General features: G+C 48.5%; 1 protein-coding gene across 10 annotated transcripts in view; it reads right to left on the reverse strand.

The window, feature by feature from the left end:
- Gramd1b (GRAM domain containing 1B) overlaps window positions 1-14,767 on the reverse strand; it is a 189,543-nt gene that overhangs the window by 13,635 nt on the left and 161,141 nt on the right. For all 10 annotated transcript variants that reach the window (XR_009380202.1, XR_009380204.1, XR_009380206.1 and 7 more), the window contains 5 exons: window positions 14,252-14,455; window positions 13,424-13,514; window positions 9,983-10,090; window positions 9,590-9,707; window positions 8,236-8,365 (listed from right to left, as the gene is read on the reverse strand). Coding sequence is in view for 1 of the 10 variants with exons in the window: in XM_059267661.1 (XP_059123644.1) it covers window positions 8,276-8,365; window positions 9,590-9,707; window positions 9,983-10,090; window positions 13,424-13,514; window positions 14,252-14,455 (611 nt within the window). In the remaining 9 variants the exon portion in view is untranslated. The remainder of the gene's footprint in view (window positions 1-8,235; window positions 8,366-9,589; window positions 9,708-9,982; window positions 10,091-13,423; window positions 13,515-14,251; window positions 14,456-14,767) is intronic.

The raw sequence follows: 14,767 nt of genomic DNA on the forward strand, positions 1-14,767 counted from the left end.
TTCTCTTCCCTGTTTTTTCTTTTCTACAATTGCAAGTCTTCTCATCCTTGGTACCTTTTTTTTTTTTTTTTTTTTGAATACCTATAAGGCTTGAAAAGCATTTGACTCTGATTCTTTTCTCTCTCCTCCACCACTACTCCAGCGATATGAATGCTGTTCATGCTCAACGTTACAATGAAAAAACTGAGGTCTTCTGACATTGAATAGCTTTACCAAATCATCAGGTCATCTAGCCTGCTGTACTCAAAGAGGGAGAATCCCAGTCTTCCCTCTCCCGTCTCACTTCACTCCCCCCCTCCTTACCTTTCCCTCCCTCACTCCTGTCCAGCTCTTTCTTCTCTCAACTGTCCTCGAAGCTTCCTACTCTTCAGCTTCTTGGTGGACGCCAGACACATGCTTTGGGAGTCCATCCCACTCTACTTGTATCTAGTGTGTTTGTACATAGTGGTTTATCCAGAATCACAACTGAACTTCCTTGTGGAAGAGCAGGACTATAACCTACAAGGAACGGCATGCACCAGCCTACTTAAAATCATTACTAGCTCCATGTCTTCCCGAATTTCGACTTAGAATCCTAGACTAGATGTGTGCAGCTCTGGAGTGTTTTCTGGTGTACTATTGCTTACTAAAGGGCTTAGAAGAGTTCTCAAGGGCTATAATCATTTAGAAACCCCATCGTTTGTCTTGGTGCTTGGTATTTCCTAAGACTGATCCTCAGTCATTCACTGAAGGTCACACTAGGCTGAGTCTGGTTTTCCCTTCCTTGCCTAAAGGCTGTGAACTTAGCTACTCAACTCAGTTGGTCCAGAAAGCATCTTGCCCTGTGACTTTTACTGTTCACTGGGTCTTGAATCAAGCCCCAATTCCTGAGTGGAAACACCCAGTGCTTGCTCCTATCTCAGGCTTCACTTTCAGTCTTTTTAAGAGCCTTATTCTTTGGTTTCTTCACCCTCAAATAACTGTACATGTGAGCTTTCTTTTGAGTTTCTGGGATTGCTCTAGATATCAAGCTGGAATTATTAGTACAAGAGGAAGTTTTCAGAATAAGATTGTGCTGGGAATGACAGCCGTGGGGTTACGAAAAGGGACAGGGCTGAAGAGATAGCTCCCTAGGTAATGTGCTTGCCACACAAATGTGAGAACCCACATGCGGCCTCCAGAACCCAGGTAAACAGCCAGGCATTATGGCACACTCTAGTGCTCCCTGTGTCAGGGAGGAAGAGACAGGAAGGTCTGTAGGTAGGCCTCACTAACCAGGTCACCTGGCCTAGCTTACTTGGTGAGCTCCAGGCAAGGGAAAGATCCCATCTCAAAAACAAAAAAACCAACAAGGTGGGCAGTGCCTGAGGAATGATACCCAAGGTTGACTTCTGGCCTGCACATGTACACGCACTCTAGTTAAGGCCCATATGCATACATGCATAAACATGAACACACACACACACACACACACACACACACACACACACACACACACACACACACACCTTCCTCTCACATCTGTTTTATAAAGGAGAAAGCCCTATCTGTGAATTCACCCAGTCACTGCAAATGTATCTAAGTGTGCTTGCTCCTCAATAGGATCATCGACTCACTACATTAACACACTCTATGTCAAATACTAGGTTAGGCTCTCAATAGACGACCCCAGGATCTTAGGTCTATAAAAATTGTGTGTGTGTGTGTCTGTGTGTGTGTGTGTGTTTGTGTGTGTGTGTGTGTGTGTGTATACACTTGGGCATAGGCCCACGATTCCAGGAAAGTCTCTGTTCATGTCAATAAAGTGTCTCTGAAGACCACACACTCTGGGTTTGCTCTGCTTACCACATGCGGCTGCTGCTTACCTCTGCCTCCACCTAGCATGCAATCTGGCCCCACTTCCTGCACCCAGGAGACTAACCCTAGAGAATGAAAATACTCCCAAGTCTAGAGCTAAACATGCTAGGTGTGGGATCTGGCCTTTCAGTCCTTCCTATCCTCCACACAAACACAAAAGAAATGTGCCCTCTTGTCTCTAGCACTGCACATTCCCTAACCAGGGGGAGAGATGCTAACTGCAAGGGAGATCTAATGTAAGGAAGGCTTAGGTGGCTTCTCTTTGGGGAGCATAAAGGCAAAGCTGTCTCCAGGATCTTGCTTCCTGGGGGGGTGGTAGGAGGGTGGGTTGAAGCAAAGGTTTCTCTGTGTAACCCTGGCTGTCCCAGAACTTGCTCTGTACATCAGGCTAGCCTCAAACTCAGAGATCTGTCTGCCTCTCAAGTGCTGGGATTAAAGGTATACACCACCACACCCAGCTCTACCACAACTCTTACAAGAATGCTGACTAAGACTAAATTTGGGAGCCGGGCAGTGGTGGTGCACACCTTTAATCCCAGCACTCGGGAGGCAGAGGCAGGCGGATCTCTGTGAGTTCGAGGCCAGCCTGGTCTACAAAGCGAGTTCCAGGAAAGGCACAAAGCTACACAGAAAAACCCTGTCTCGAAAAACAAACAAACAAACAAACAAACAAACAAAAAAGACTAAAATTGGGGTTGGAGAGATAGCATAGTGGTTAAAGGGGCTTGTGGCTCTTCAGGAGGACCCCAGTCTAGTTTCCAGTATCCATGTCAGATGGCTCACAACCACCTGTAACTCCAGCTCCAGGGGATCTGACATCCTCTCATGTCATCTGAAGGCACCTATACTCATAAGAACACACAGACATGAACACATACATATAATTAAATCTTTTAAAAATACGTAAAGATTAAAATTATTGTAGTGCAGTTCCAGCTACCATACTGAGAGATATGCATGCATTTCTTTATAAAAACCTCTTCCCCTCCAAGGCTCTTGAAATACTGAAGGAGTAGAACAACAGTAGGACCCAGAGAGAACTGAATGCTGTCTGACCACCGGTCATGATCACACAGCAGCTGTTGAAGACCTGCGCAAGCCTGGGCCTTTCATTCCATCACGGATGGGGTAGGAGCTCATGAGGCCCTAACCCTCCCTGAGGATCTACTGGGGAGAGAGAGGAGTTTTCTTCGGTGGTGTAGCCACTGATGAGTTGCTCAGGCTTCAGTAGGCAGCGCCCCTACCCACACTTATACAAGCAACCTCGTTAAACCCAGTGAGTTACAAAAAGACACGAGGGTAGGAGGGGGATAGGAGAGGGTAACGGAGATGGATAAGATCACAATACACTTTATAAGTCTGTGTGAACTTGTCAAAAAATAAGAAATAATGAACATGAACTAAATAAACGATAAAAATTCAAAAACCGAGCCATTCCATTCAATCAGCCTGCTTCCCTTCCTGAAATGGCCGCATGCCAGTACACACGTGCTTCCATGACTTGCTGTGAGCATATTTAGGGACATCAGAGACACTGGGGATGAGGACTACCGAAGGACCAAGCAATAAACACACACACCATTTGTTATTTGTAATTCAATACTTTTTTTCCTTTAATTCCTACTGGACTTCCATGGCTCTAGTACTTTACATTAAGATTTGGCTGGGTAGCCTTGTAGGTTTCTAGGGACTAGCAGTAAGTTTTCAGACCTTGCGCACAGCGCCAGGCAAAGTACAGTTATAGATCCGAATACAGACGGCCAGACAACTCGGCTGCAACCAACCTGTGTTCTTTCCCGCGTGTGGCCCAGTGCAGGTGTTGGGGGCTGCTCCCTCTGCCTCACCCTACTCCACCCCGTTTGTCAGGATTATCCATGGGGCCACGATGGCCTCTGATCCATCCCTCCCCACCTCAGAGTCTAGGTTGAGTGAGGGAGGGGGAAAAAAGCACCATGGGTTTGGGAAGATGGTCTGGTCCATGCAGAGAGTGGTCTGGCCCTAGAGTGCAAGGTAAGGGGACGTGGGGTGCCACACATTCTTGTTGGCAAAAGTGACTGTTGTACTGTGCAGTCTTTGCACACAACACAGAAGCCCAGGGCCAACTCCCCAGACAGCCCCGATGTCCTGCCTGGAGCAAGGGCCGCCATTTTGCTTCTGAGGTGTCTTATTGTATTGAGAGAAGCAAGGAGGACCAAAGGGCAGAGATGACAATGTCCATTAAGCATTCACATGCTGGGGAGATCGTCTGGCATCAGCAAATCTTGGCAGGTAAGTGCTTCTCACCGGCAGCCAAGGCTCCAATCCGGGCTCCCAGGCCTGCTGAGGACCTCCAAGTCACAAGACCCCTGAGCTGTTGCAGGGCACATCAGAACAGGGAGCTGGCTGAGCCCATCACAATGGCTGGAGCAGGAGTGAGGTAACGAGGCTGGGCAGAGAGGTGGGAGAGGGAGCTCTCTACACCAAGTACAAATTCCTGATTCATATCAGGAATGCAGGGATGTTGAAAGATGGCCTTCCAGAAAACACTCCTCTGAGACCCAAATGCATCTTCTGGAAGAAGACTTGGAGATGGAAAGGAGTGGGGTCAGCCTGCTGGAATGGGGGCGGGGGTAGGGGGGGATGAGGCTTGAGAATGGCCAAGGGAAAACAGGAATGATTGCCCCCTAGCTTAGAGACAGGGATGGGGTTGGGGGTGAGGGAGAGAGTCCTGGAGAGGGCAGACAGAGTCCAGGTGTGTAGGAAGGGCCAACACAGCCCTGCCACCTGGGGGAAGAGAGAAGAGTGCTATTTCTCCTAGGCCCTATTGAGAAGGGCTGGCTTTGGCTGCCCTGTGGAGCTAAGGAAGTGGGATGGTATGGCACAGAAAGGACCCTTCTGGGAGCATGAATAGTTCAGAGAGAGTCTTCCCCTAGCCAGTCATTTCCCCAACACCTCATCCTACAGATGCTGTCTGTGATAACAATAGGCCAGTCCCAGCATAGGCGAGGGGCTATGGACAAGTAGAGAATCCACTTGTGGCAAATTCCTCGTGGGGTTGCCTGGTGCTCCCCACTCCTTGATGCCAGTCCAGGGCCCTAAGGCAAGCTGAGGAATTTAGCAAGAGTTTACTAATTTATCCAAACCACAACAGGGTTTTGGCTGAGCAAAACAGAAGTTCTAGAAACTGGGAATGGCTTCTTCCCATTGTGTCCTCCATCGGTGAGGAAGGAGTATGGACAGTAGAAAGGGTTCACAGTGCCTGGAGATGGAAGATGGACTCAGTCCAGAATGATACTCTTCTTGCTGTGATCCTCCTTTAAGCACAAACCAATTCCAAACAAAAACAAGGCCAAAGGAGGAAGGAACCTTCTCCTGGGTTAACACTGAGCAAGGCTATCCCTGTCACTGGGGTCCCCTAGACCTCCTAGCCAAAAGCAAAGCTTGTCTGTCCTGGCAAAACATCTTCCAAAATTGGAAAGTCCAAATCTCCCTAGTCTCTAGCCTAATCTCTGAGTCAAGGTCAAACCTAGAACCCACATTACAGGTAATTTACTGACCCTCTCCTGTTGCAAGTAGCTCCTGAAGCTCAGTGATGGGGACTTAACCAAGCAAGGCCACACACTTTTTCAACAACACAGTCAGAACTCAAGTCCAGATCGCTCCACTCTTAGTCCAGTGAAACTACTTGAATACGTTGACAAATACATCCATATAGAAAGATCAATATGTATCTATGATAATAAATAGACAAAACCTGCCAGCTGGATGAAGTCACCCAAGGCGTGCCAGCTTCCATGACCTCCTGCAGACAGACAGCCACTTATCCAGCTATTGGCCAGGGTACCTGTTTTTGTTGCAAGGGTGAGTTCCCTTCTCTTTCACAAAGTATTGATTGAGGGTGGGGAGGGGACTTTGTTTGGGAATAAACCGAGTTGTTAGTTTCTTCCTGGTTTAAAAGCTAATGCCCGAGCTAATGCTAAGACGAAAGTAACTCAAAGGAAAGCCGTGATTCTTAGGGGCTATTCCTTATGAATACATAGCATCTGGGCTCATCAGAAAGCAGGAGGCTCTCGATGACAAACTAGGTGTTCTCCTCCCTAAATGATACTGCAGGCCAAAGAAAAGCAGCTTTCTGTGGTCGGGGCTACTTCTGTTACTTTACTAACCCCCTCACCCCCAATGGACTCTTTGAAATCGTCCGAAAGGATCCACAGCTACTTTAACAATTCAACTCAAGTAAATAACTACATATGCAATAGATTTGAGAATTTCCAATTTTGCTTCCAAAGAGTTTCTGGGAATTCTTTTGGCTTCTGGCTATTCCAAAGGGAAACTGCCTAGCATTTCAAATGGTACCATTCTCTCTTCTTCATCTCCGGGCTCGTGGGTCTTGACCATCACTAGCAAATCTCTCAAAACCCTGAACAACAACTGCTCTTTGGGCCTTGTCCACTCTAGAGGAACAGATACATCCATTTCCTCATCCCTGCTTTCCCAGAAGAGTGCTAGTAACGTTAGCTAAGTACTGAGCCTTCCTTTCCCTTCATCAGAGAATGACGTGGGGATATATCCAAGTGTCTGATTCTGCCCTTCAAGAAATGCCAGGACCTATTTCCCCAGGACACTGGAACATCAATGCCTTCCTTTCACTGCCCAAATGGAATGCTCAGACAATTCTAAGAGGAGAAAGTAACGTTCTGTTTGGCATAGATAACCAGCACTATCTTGCCTGCTTCGTACTGATGCTCTGGGAAAGCTGGTGTTCCTTCTTCCTCTAACCTTGAGAAGCCCAGGAGAAACATCAAGCTTAGAGAAGCGTTTGCGCCAACCTGGCAACAATTCTTTACTACCCAGGATCTCCATGAGCTCTGCCTGGGGCTGGCAGGATTCCTTGAGTCATTAGATGGAAGAGCAGTAGATACTGTAAGGGAGGATGATGAATCCGCCCAGAAGGGCCCCTTGAGATCATATAAAAGCCTGAGTCTTGATGGGCTAACATTAAGAAGGCCCTGGCTGGTTCAAGTTCCTGACATAGCATCTTCCTCTTATTTCTTGGTGACTTTATACTCACTGGGGCCAGACACTATGAAGAGATTTGCACACACACACACACACACACACACACACACACACACACACACACACCTTGCAGAGAACCCCCACTCCTAAACCTGAGAAACAGAACTGAGGTGGTTCTGCGGGGGCCAGGTTTCACTTGGCCTCTCTCTGACCAAACATACACATCTGCTCCAAATCCTCCCTCTGGTGGCTCATACATTTTCCCACACACAGTGGCACACAGCTGCCTCTGTTGCTAATGCTGGTTCTTTACCAGGAGTAAATGATGCTGTTAGCCCTCTGAGTGGCTTGGCTACTGTGCTCACTACTCATACAGGATTCTGGGCAAGCCCTGCAATCCATGTTTCTAGATTGTTCTCTGTCTCCTAAAGCCTGGGGGGGACTAGGATACCCTGACTTACCCTGGACATCAAACTCACAGCTCAAAGGGAAAGATTAGAGCCACAGACCTGACTGGTTTATAACCACTAAAAGAGGTTTTTGTTTTTTGTTTTTTGTTTTTTTTAAACAAGGTCAAAAAGGCTCCACCCTGGCTAAGAAACAATGTGCTCTTAGGGCACAGAGAAACAATAGGACTTTAGGCACTAAAAAGTGACACTTCCCCCAGATCCAGCCTGGGAGAAGACCAGAGAGAAAGGGAGTGGGAGAGTTAGAAATTCCCAGCCCTTGTGGGGTCCACAACCTACTCAGGTCAGAAGAAGGTGTGGGGGTGGCTGAGGAGAATTCCCTTCAGATGCCAGAGCTCAGGAGCCTGCAGGCCCACAGCCCAGGCCCCACAAACACAGCCTCTGTCACAGTCCTCGCCACCTGGCTTTCATTGTGGTCCTAACCAATGGTCTCCTGGGGGACTTTGGATGGGGCTCCTGCCCTCTCCATTCTTCCTGTTCCCAAGAGAAGGCCTGGGAAGCACTGGGTGGGGGAAGAACAGTTTCTCTTTTATTCTAGAGACAAATCAAAAGAGGGTTAGGGAATGAAGCACCTTAAGCAATGCCCTCTTGAAACGTCTTTGAAGACCCAAGGGTCTTCACAGGCATTAACTTTGGCTCAGCCACATTTCCCTTCTAAGGGCCAAGAATGGCCAGCAAGGGAAGGGGTGAGGAACAGAAGATGGGAGGAGGAGGAGGAGGAGGAGGATCAGGGGAGGTTGGTGCTGAGAGGTGGTCCCTGCCCTCCTCAGTCCCTCCACAGTAGAGGGAAAACGCTGCTCTGGCCGGCACAGGGGGCGGGAGTTCCCGCTCCTTCTCCCTGGTACATAGGCATTATCTCTTTTTTTAAAATCTGTATATAATATATATTTATATTCTGTATATATATTTATATATATTTATAGGGTCTATGTACATGTATTGCACAGGCCTCTTGCAGCCACCCCTGGTCCTTGTCAATGATAGCGGTTCCTCTTCTCGTCGCTTTCCGATGTGTAGTCTCGGGACCTGATGCCGTTCTGAAGGTTGATGAGTGAATCCTTCATCTGTAAGACAGTGTGCTCTCAGTGAATGTCCACAGAGCTTCAGCTCCCACACCCATCTGTGGCCCACCCCTGACCGTGGCGCAGAGCCAACAGAAACTAGGTCCAAAGCAAAGGTGGACCCCAGAAGCCTCAGCCTACAGCAGAAAGGGCGCAGCCAGTCCAGCACTGGAAATCCCTTGGGCTTGGTTATTTGCGACTCTTTTTATCAACGAATTACAAGTCTCCAATCACTCTGAGGAGCCATCTTACACGACCACTTTCTTGACCATCAACTCTGATCCTGAATATACCTTCTGCCTATCTTTCTCCTGGCCTGGGATGCTTTCCAACTTCCCTGCGCCAATCCCACCCAGCTGGAAAGGACCAGAAACAACACAAACTTTCTATGGTCACAGTCGTCCTTTGCCTCCTGGCCTGTCAGACACACAGGGTCTCTTGGCTGCCTCATCACGAGCTGTTTCGCTTCATGTTTCTTGGAACGAAAACCATCCTGCCCTTTGCAGGCACACACAGAGGCGTCAAGCAGAGGGGAGGCAGGTTCTTGACCAGCTCCATAGCAGGCAATTAATATTCTGGGGTCATGGGATGAGGTCCCAAAGGGGCAGCTCCAGCTAGAGAATCTTCAAATGGTCCATCACATCGCAGTCTGTTGAAATGCTGTCTGAGTAAGCTACTCTGTTACAATGACATGGATATCTCCTGGTCTCTCTGCATCATCTACTGCTTTGGTTTCTCTGGTTCTTCTAAATCAGCTCATCAGGTGGGGAAAGGGGCCCATTTCTGTTCTGTGCATGAGGAGGGTACATGTGGGGGTTGGAGGACAACTTGCAGGAGTCTCTCCTTCCACCTGGAGATAAAACTCAGGTTGCCAGGTGTGGTGGCAAGCACCTTTAACAGCTGAACCATCTCACCGGCCCCTCAAATTTAATATACACATCCTCTGGGAAGACAAATTACTATACAGCATTTCTCTATTAAAAAAAAAAAAAAAAAAACAAGTCTGTCCTACAACCCTCTGGCTATTAATCTCTTATTTTGTTATTGTTTCTTGTGTTTCTAATATTTCGTTGAGGAATAGCTTTAAAAGCAAACCAAGGGATGGACCAGCATAACAATAAAGAGGAAGAGGACATCAGAAGGGTGGCGAGGGAACACGGTGACACTTCTCAGTACAGAAGGAAAGGAGCTCAGCATCCTAAAGATGAGAGACTGTGAGCATCTCACCTGGTCAAGGAGCATCACTGAGGATTTGATGATCTCCCTCCACTTCTGGAGCTCGGTATCATGGTACTTTTGTTGGGATTCTAATAGCTGGGCCCATTCCGTCTGAGACTGGGGTAACCTGTGGAATAGAAGAAGGGGTCCCCAACAGCTGGAGTTATGCTCAGTGGGCTGGCCTGTGCTCCCAAGGGATAGTCCCATCAGGGTGCTTTCTCTTCTGCTGAATGCCCCAGGGTCCCCACTGCCCTCAAACTTAGGCTGAAACTCTAAGGACAGATTTGTAGAACTGGACTACAGACTCATCTCAAAGGGGTGTCCCTTGAGCACAGGCAATGGAGCAGTCCCAGACAACTGGGTGGGGTTAGGATGAGGACAAAGAGATGAGGTCAACATTACCTTTCCTGGAGCCTGAGACCCTGCCAGGCAGTGAGGGTCTGTGTGGTGTATTCCAGCATCCACAGCTTGTAAAAGAGCATCATGTTAAGGATGACCAGCAGCACCAGACTAGGGAGGGAGACACAGGGAAAAGCAAGGACAGTGAGATAGAATCTGGGCCAGCAATCTTCCCGCCTACCCATGAGACCATGTGCCTGCTTGCTGGGCCAACCCAAGCATTATAGAGAGGGGGTGAGGAAGTTGAAGGGGCATAGCAATGGTCAGAGAAAGAGAAGCAACCTAGTCGACTGGGTCAGTGACAGAGCAGGAGAGCCATGGAGAGGCAGATAAGCAAAGGTATTGAAGGCACTGGGAGGGGGTAGGGGGGAACAGGCATCCGAATCTGGGTGCCTGAGGGAAAACAGCATAGGTAGAGGGGAAGAGTGATGAGGTAAAGGGAGCAATCATAGAGCTGGTACCTGAAACAGATCCTAATGGGAGCAAGGAAGAAAAATGAGGAGGAGGCAGAGGTTAAAAATGGGGGAGTGGGAAAGGAGGAAATGCACTTCAATAGAGCCAAGAGCAAGTGAACATTGACGAGAAAAAAACACAAGATGCAAAAACACAATGGACGAGGAGGCCAGGCAAGGAAGGATGGAGGGAAGGTAGTTGCAGACTTGTAGTTTTCCATGGGTGCTAAATCGAGAGATTTTTCTATCAACCCCAAGTCATGCCATACCTGAAGGGCTGGACTAAAGGAGCAACTACTATGCCTTATGGGTATTGGTACCTCCCTGAGGCTGCAGTGTCTCTCCCTGTGCTTACCAACTTTCTTGCAGGGATCAGAAGCAGAGAAGATCAAGGATAACAAGGGTGGGAAGTGGGGGAGATACCAGGGAGGAGGCTGGGGAAATTCCCTTCTCTCCACCTCAGTGGCTGCCTAGGCCGGTCTGTGACAGAAGCTCACGGGATGGAGACAAAGGCAGGGATGCGGAGGAGATCTCGAGACCGGCAGAACTGGGGGTGAATCTTAGTGCGTAAGTTAGAAATCTTTTTGAACTTCCATACGTTTCCCATCTATCCTGAAACTGTTTTCTTGCCAGGGACATCGGTCCTAACCTGCTGGGGTTATTCTGTGGATGGAGAGGAACATCACCTCTAGCAGTAGGGCCCACCTTAAGAGCTGGTTCTTAACATGAAAGGATTTGGGAAGGACAGGTAGACATAGGAAGAGAGAAGCCGGCCAAACTGGGAAGGCAAGTCGTAAGTGGAAAAGGGGCCAACAACGGAAAGAAATCATATGTGATTTAGACTGTGCCTAAGGACACAACGTTTGTGTAAAAGCAGTGCCTGACATTTCCTCTTCTGTCAGCTACAGGTCCCGTGGGCTAGCTTACGTTCTCCATGAGAATGTTCCGCTTTTGCGTTGAGCTGCAACACCGACATCTAACTGTGTCAGCACACGCTGAATCATCTGAGTGCCCACCTCCTCAGCATGTGCCGCATACCACCTTACATTTGGGTTTGTGTATATAATCCTGGGTGTTTTAAGGAAAGGTCATGTGCTGTCTGAGGGAAGACTCCCCAGTGTGCCAAAGAGAGACAAAGAGGTGGGAGGTTGAGTCACCACACTGAGGGTGGTTGATGGCAAGAGCCTGCCAGACATGGGTAAGCTGTGCTGTGTCAGTGTGTTCTAAATGCAGGCTATTAGAACGCCAGCCTGGAGTGCACAGTGTTGAGTCAGAAGGCCTGACTATCCTAAACTTACACAGAGTTAGCCCATACTTAAGGGACTGGCCCACTTGAGTGGGCAGACCTTCTCTCTTTAAATAAAACTGAAATGCAGAGAGAGCACAAATAAAGAACTAACCAAGCTTCTAGTCTCTTATTTACCAGTATCCATCACCTGGTTTTAACAGGGACATGAATCCCATTACATTGGTGTTTGAAGGGTGAGTTTTATAGTTGTCTCTGTCCTTATTGTTGCCATATCATGGTTTCTCATGCTATATCATCTGAAGAACTTACATATGTTTGCATGCTGTGCCTTCAGGAGTAGCCAGAACCCTTCTTATGCTCTCCACTTAGAGGCTTCTCTCCTCTCAGGAGCCACAGGGCAGTCCCTGGCCCCACTTCCGTCATACTCTGCATGGACGGTCTCATTGATACCCATAGCTTCACTCTGTCTTCTAAGGGCCAGGCCCACAGCAGCAAAGGCCTGTCCTCCTCATCCAGATAACTCACTGCAACTCAGACAGTTTGGGGCTTTGGCATGTCTTCTCTGACCACTTTCAATTAAACTCCAAATCTCTGTGGACACAAGCCCCTGCAGTCCCTGGTGGCAGCGGGTCTTCCTCTGAGACATAACCGAAGGGTTACTGAGCCCTTCCATCTGTGACCTCTCCTAACCACACGGTCTTCTCGTCTGGTGGCCCCTCTGATGCACGTCACCCGCGAAGCACCCACACTGCTTCCAGTCTTTGTTAATCCATTCCCCGTACCGACACAGTACTGGTCTCACTGTGCCACCTGTGAGCTTCCCCCAGAGTGTCCTGAGAGTGAGGATGTCCCCTCACATCCCTCTGAGGATGCTTCAGGGAGAAGTACAGGAGGGTCACAGGAGCAAAACTGACCCCGAGGTGGTCTGGTGCCCGGTGTACGGAAGATAGAGCACGCATGTGGGTATTTGCCATGCCTCTCATCCACCTGTGCCATCTCCATGCTAACATCTCATCCCCAATCCAGAGCAATGGGATGCCAGGCTGCAGGCCAAGCCAAGCAGAAAAGCTGTCCTCAGCTGCTCCAAATGCCTTTCATTCAAATGGTTTAGCATGTCCTGGGCATTGATGACAGATAAGGACTCACACACCAGACAGCTGTGTTCTCCTATCAGGTCTTTTGGCTTCTCATCTCCCTAATTCAACTTACTGTGCAAGATATCGAATCTACGGTTTTATAATGCTGTGCTAATTATAAGTCACCTACATTGTAATAAGCATCTGCTCTCCCCGGACTGGAACCATTGATTTTGTCTGGCTACCCTGCCAGTAAGGACTCTGTGTATGGCTCTCATGCTGGGCACAGAGCAGACACTCAAGAGGACCTCTTATAAATTAATGGACTCTTAAGATGTCCTGAAGCATCCCCATGTCAGTCAGCACTTATCGTGAGGAGGGATCCTAAGCGTTCTGCCTCTCTCGCCCACTTGGCATAGATACTGCATACACCATTTTCCCCCTAGAAGGCTAACACACAAGAAGTCCTGAGAAGACGCAAAGACACAGATAAGGTAACAAATGACTGAGCAACTGGTCCAGTGAAGACTCGAAGACAAAGGAACCAAGAGGAGAGAGGGGTAAAAGTAAAGGGGAGCGTATGCTGGAGAGATGAGGATGATTCTCCGGCACCAGGCAGGAGCAGGGAGATGCTGGAGCCAGGGGAGAAGGACCTGGAGTCTCTTACACACAGCTGATAACCAGCAGCAGCTTGGACACACTTTGTAGGTGAAAACCATTGGGAGTGTCCTCGGGGATATGCCGCGTCTGCGTAGAACCTGTGGGAGAATAAATAGGTCATCATCATCATCTTCACAGTCCACAAGTCCACACACTGCTGACAGGGTACCAGGGAACGGTGCATCATGCCTTCAGTGACCTTGTGCTCACATCTCGCCCTACAACATGAGGAGGCAAAATCTGCAAAGTCAAGGCTTGGGTCAGATAATTACTGAAGGAATGAGAAAATGTAGCTATGTAACTAGGATATAGAGATGTGATTGGCTGATGAAGACAGGCTAGAGGCAGCGGGCTCCCAGCCCTGGCTTCATAATCAGCTACATGACATGTAACTTCTCTCAGTCAGTCTACTTGAATGTGACATTCATCACAAACGTTATATCTAAAACACATAACTAAAGCACAAATGGCGTGCTCTAGTTGAGGCTGGAATGAGGAGTGCATGGGAAATAGTGGTCTTCTCCAGTCCTCACATAGCTCGGAAAAACTCACAAGCATGTGCAAAGCATGATTCGTAAAACACTGGAATCGTGGTCTCTAGGTCCCTTGGAGAGACAGACAATATAATGAGGATTGAAAGGATGGATGAGAAGAGGAAAAAATATAGCAGGAGTCCACAGCCCAGGCAGACAGGCACTTGGTGGGTCTGTGAGGGACAAGTGACCAATTCTGCTCACAGTGAAAACCGGGTGTGCATCTATGTGTCAGACAGAGGCATACAGCTCCTCCCCATGGTCCCAATCTACACAACCATTCTCATCTGGAACAAACATACCTGCCACGTGCTTGATCCTGTGGCCCACATCTTCATCGGTGGGTGTGGTGACAGGGCTCATGACCTCTTCCAGGTGAGGAACCCGCAGATGGGCATGGGGACGCTTCCTCCTCCGTACTGCTGAAGACTTATTGGCTTTCTCCTTAGGGGACTGTCTGTGCATTTCAGCCAGGTAGGTACTCTCTGTTTTGGTTAGCTCAGACTCTGTCAGACACAAAAGGGCATGTCAGAGACCTATAGCTTCAACCCAACATAATGTCCACCAGAAGCAGCTCTCTACTAGGACCATATTCCTACAGACATACCCTGGGAAGCTGGCCCAGCAGGAAGACGACCCTCAGAGATGGCCATGCCAAGGATTTTTGAGGCCAAATCTTGCTTAGAGGACCATGTTCCCAACCTTCGCACCTCCATGTATATAATCTATGACATATCACACATTTCCTAAATGGATGCCCTCAGATCTTTCTTATAATAAGATGACTCAATACTAGTGTCTGAGGTTCATTTGAGAGT

This window comes from Peromyscus eremicus, chromosome 7 (assembly GCF_949786415.1).
Source record: "Peromyscus eremicus chromosome 7, PerEre_H2_v1, whole genome shotgun sequence".
Taxonomy (NCBI): Eukaryota; Metazoa; Chordata; class Mammalia; order Rodentia; family Cricetidae; genus Peromyscus; species Peromyscus eremicus.